The following is a 4,597-nucleotide window of genomic DNA, read 5'->3' on the forward strand; positions in this document are numbered from 1 at the left end:
TGCAGCGGGTCACAGACTCGGTTTTAGCTCTGAGACACAGCTCCAGCGTCCCAGCAGCTGAGCTGGAATTCTCAGCGGTGGTTGTTGGCAGTGAGGTGATCGGCTCAAGGTTGGTTTGCTTCTCAAAAACCAAAACCAGAATAAGATCTCAGCTACGAGACACAGGAAGCAAAGAGGGCAGGAAGGGAACTCGTCCTGAGCTGTGCCCAGCTGGAGGCACAGAACGGCTGGGGTTGAAGGGAGCCCTGGAGATCACCTGGAGCAGGTGACACAGGGACAGCTCCAGGGGGTTTGGGATGTCCCCACAGAGGGAGGCTCCAACCCTCCCTGGGCAGCAGCTCCAGAGCTCTGCCACCCTCACGGCCAGAAGTTCTTCCTCAGGGTGGCGTGGAGCTCGCTGGGTTTTGTTTGTGGCCATCACCCCAGGTGCTGTCCCTGAGCAGAGCCTGGCACCATCCCCGGGCACCCCGGGGGTATTTGTGTGGGTGATGGGATTCCCCCTCCGTGTTTTCTTCTCCACAACAACCAGGCCCAGCTCCCTCAGTCTCTCCTCATCTCTCCAGTCCTTCATCATCTTTGTGGCCCCTCACCAGGAGCCCAAGGGGGTGTGATTTTAAGGAATAAACTCTTTTTTTTTTTTTTAAAGGACTCGAACTAAGTCTTCTGTTTTTGCAGCAAGTGATAAAAAATGCCTCCTCTAAAGGAGAAACATGGCACAAAAATTCATTCCCTTTGCACAACCATGTGTAACCACGTCAGCAGGCTGCCCAGAGCAGCTGGGGCTGCCCCTGGATCCCTGCAAGTGTCCAAGGCCAGGCTGGACATTGGGGCTGGGAGCAGCCTGGGATGGCAGAAGGTGTCCCTGGGGACTGGAATCTGATGAGCTTTGAGGTCCCTTCCAACCCAAACCATTTTGGGATTCTAACCATGATACAAGCCCACCAAGGGTCGCTGCCTGCCTGGGACAGGGCAGTAAGGAAGCAGCAGAACCCACCTTTGCAGCCACATTTCTTGCACACCGTGTTCAGGACGGCCTCCAGGGTGATCTTCTGGCTCGTGTAGTCCCTGAAGGTGCGTTTCTTCCTCTCATCCTGGCTGGGAGGAGAAGGACAGCGCCATTTTCAATCCATTCTCATCTTTAACCTTCCGTTTTTACACCAACACAACCTGAGCACAAGGTTTAAAGGCTGCTCTCAAAGTAAAACGTTGTAAAAGCAAAGAGCAGAGCTGATCTGGCCTTGGGCACTGCCAGGGATCCAGGGGCAGCCCCAGCTGCTCTGGCAATTCCATGCCAGCCCCTGCCCACCCTGCCAGGGAACAATTCCTGCCCAAGATCCCACCCAGCCCTGCCCTCTGGCCATGGGAAGCCATTGCCTGGGTCCTGGCCCTGAATCCCTTGTCCCCAGTCCCTCTGCAGCTCTCCTGGAGCCCCTTTAGGCTCTGCCAGGGGCTCGCAGCTCTCCCTGGAGCCTTCTCCTCTCCAGCTGAGCACCCCCAGCTCTCCCAGCCTGGCTCCAGGTGGAAGCCATTCCCCTGGAGCTGCTCTGCTCAGCACATTCACCTACTCAAGGCAAACATTGTTGGGATCCAGGTCTTTCCCCGTGCCTTGGTGAACGACCTTCATGGACAGGGAGAGCTTCAGTTTGTCCTCCTTCATCTGCAAAGCAGGCAATTAGCAGAGAGTAAACGAGCACGGGGTTAATGAACAGGCAGGAGATGCTCCTCGAGCTGAGGTTACCTCTTTGCCAATGAGCTTCACCCAGACCTTGTCCCCAACATCCACAATCTCCGAGGGTTTGTCCACACGGCAGGAGGACATGTGAGTCCTGTGCACGAGGCCTGGAGCGGGTTTGGGAGAGAAGAGAGAGAAGAAAACCCTCAGCAGTTCCTGAAGTGGATGCAGATAATCCCTTGGGCTGTGGAAAGAATGTACTCTCCTACCATAATAAATTCAATTTTTAAATTAACAGCGTTTATTTCATCCTTAGCTCATCCTTTTTTTCACTTCTATCCAGACAATTCTCCACTGAACCTCGGATTTGTAGCTTCCAAAATGGTTTGGAGCAGATAGTCCTTTGTGGTGTGAGGAAAATGTATTTTTATACCACTAATAGGTAAAATATAATAAATTAAAATATATATAATTAAGAAGTAAAATATGCATTAAAATATAAAAATATTTATGTAGTAGGAATAAACTTATTTATATATCTTTATAATAGGAATACAAATAAATATTAAAAATACATTCTATATAAATATATATATAATAGAAATAAAAACAAACAAAAACACATAATAAATAAAATATAACAAAACCTAGCCATTTAAAAAACAGCAGTGTTTATTTCATCTTCAACTCATTCTTTTTTAATTTCTATTTTTTGACTGCTGTTTATAACGTAGGTGCCACTACTAAAGCTGCTCACGGAAGCAATAAAGATAAATAATAAACACAATTCCAACTAAATACAGCTGTCCTTTGGAGAGGGCTCTCATTTTTTTACCTGCTCAAACAGGTCCCACTGCCCCAAATGAGATTTGAATTTGGGTGACTGACAAGTGAGCAGCAGGGGAGCAGAAATCCAGGAGCACTTTGCTGTTCCATCTCCCATTCCAAGGGCACTTTCTGCCTCCGGGTGAGATCCCCCAGCAGCCAAATTCCTGCCCAGGGTCCTGCAGGGAGCAGGAACCTCAGCAGGGCAGCAGAGAAGGGGCTCCTTGGGCTTTGCAGCTCTCCCTCAAACACAGACACAGCTTCAAGTTGCATTTCCCAGTATTTTTTATTTGAGCTTCCATTCAGTCTTTTCCTTTTTTGGTTTTTTGCTAATTTACATTGGCCACAAAAAGAAGGGAATTGGGCAAACTTGCTAATTGCAGATTTTCTATAGTTCTGCCATTATCTTCAAATGAGTCTCTAAAATAGCCTGAGGTTATCAAAACTTCCACTAAAATATCCTGAAGGTACCAAAAAAACACCCAAAATATACTGAATTTACAAAAAACCCACCCAAAATATCCCAAAGTTACCAAAAACACCCCCAAAATATTCAGAATTTACCAAAAACCCGCCCAAAATATCCCAAAGTTACCAAAAAACATCCCCAAAATATCCCAGTTACCAAAAACACCCCCAAAAATGTCCCGAATTTACCAAAAACACCCCAAAAATGTCCCAAATTTACCAAAAACCTACCCAAAACATTCAGAATTTACCAAAAACCCACCCAAAATGTCCTGAATTTTCCAAAACCCCACCCAAAATGTCCTGAATTTAACAAAAACCCATCCAAAATGTCCCGAATTTACCCAAAACCCACCCAAAATGTCCCGAATTTACCAAAAACACGCCCCAAATATCCCAGTTACCAAAAACACGCCCAAAATATCCCAAAGTTACCAAAAACATCCCCAAAATATCCTGAAGTTACCAAAAACCCGCCCAAAAATATCCCAAATTTACCAAAAACCCACCCAAAATATACCGAATTTTCCAAAAACACCCCCAAAATGTCCCAAATTTTCCAAAAACCCATCCAAAATATCCCAAATTTACCCAAAACCCACCCAAAATATCCCGAATTTTCCAAAAACCCACCCAAAACATTCAGGATTTACCAAAACCCCACCCCAAATATCCCAAACTTACCAAAAACCCACCCAACATATTCTGAATTTTCCAAAAACCCCTCCGAGTCTTTTCTTCAAGCAGGCAATAATCCATCACCTTCTAAACACCCCTCAAGAACTCAAATTTCTTCCTAATTTCGGAAGCGTTTATTTCACCTTTAGCTCGTTCTTTCTCAATTCCTACTTTCTGCTCGCTGCTTTTCGGAGCTTTTTCCAAAACCCTTGAATTCGGAGCGGCTGCAGCAGCCTGGAGCTGCACCCCCAGCAAACAGAGACACCAACCTTGCTTCCTGCAGCCCGGGATTGCGACAAACGCCCCGAAATCTGTCACTGCAGCGACCTGGGGAGGAAACCCACACAGGAGCTGAGGGAAAGGCCTCAGGGGAGAAAAGGCACAACAAACCCACCGAGCTCGTCTGATGTGGGGAGAATCAGGGAATGGTTGGGGTTGGAGGGACCTTAAATCCCACCCAGTGCCACCCCAGGGACACCTCCCACTGTGCCAGGCTGCTCCAGCCCCAATGTCCAGCCTGGCCCTGGGCACTGCCAGGGATCCAGGGGCAGCCCCAGCTGCTCTGGGAAAGATGTCTGACAGGAAACCTGGACACGATTTCTTTTTGCAAGTCTGACAGGATTTCTCATAAAGTAAAATTCGAAGCCATTGCCTGGCTCCTGGCCCTGAATCCCTTGTCCCCAGTCCCTCTGCAGCTCTCCTGGAGCCCCTTTAGGCCCTGCAAGGGGCTCGCAGCTCTCCCTGGAGCCTTCTCCTCTCCAGCTGAGCACCCCCAGCTCTCCCAGGCTGTCAGGTTGCTGATTCAGGTGTCTAATCCAAGCGCTACCCTCTGGAAATTTCCCTGCCTTCCTCGGGGATTCTCAGGAGAGACACGGCCTGGAGTGACCCAGGAGGGACAGGGCAGCTCTGATGTCCCCGTGTCAGATCCTGTCACAGCCGTGCTGTGGCTGCCAG

The 4,597-nt window shown here is 48.4% G+C and overlaps 1 protein-coding gene across 1 annotated transcript in view; it reads right to left on the minus strand.

The window, feature by feature from the left end:
* Positions 1 to 3,993, minus strand: part of ZCCHC17 (zinc finger CCHC-type containing 17) — a 12,860-nt gene extending 8,867 nt beyond the window's left edge. Inside the window, exons 1-4 of the mRNA XM_017743736.1 lie at positions 3,913 to 3,993; positions 1,739 to 1,839; positions 1,566 to 1,657; positions 995 to 1,095 (exon numbers count right to left, since the gene is read on the minus strand). Coding sequence (XP_017599225.1) covers positions 995 to 1,095; positions 1,566 to 1,657; positions 1,739 to 1,819 — 274 coding nt within the window. The 5' untranslated portion in view covers positions 1,820 to 1,839; positions 3,913 to 3,993. The remainder of the gene's footprint in view (positions 1 to 994; positions 1,096 to 1,565; positions 1,658 to 1,738; positions 1,840 to 3,912) is intronic.
* Between the last annotated feature and the right edge of the window lie 604 nt (positions 3,994 to 4,597).

Source organism: Corvus brachyrhynchos, unplaced genomic scaffold (genome assembly GCF_000691975.1).
Source record: "Corvus brachyrhynchos isolate BGI_N302 unplaced genomic scaffold, ASM69197v1 scaffold580, whole genome shotgun sequence".
NCBI classification, from domain to species: Eukaryota; Metazoa; Chordata; class Aves; order Passeriformes; family Corvidae; genus Corvus; species Corvus brachyrhynchos.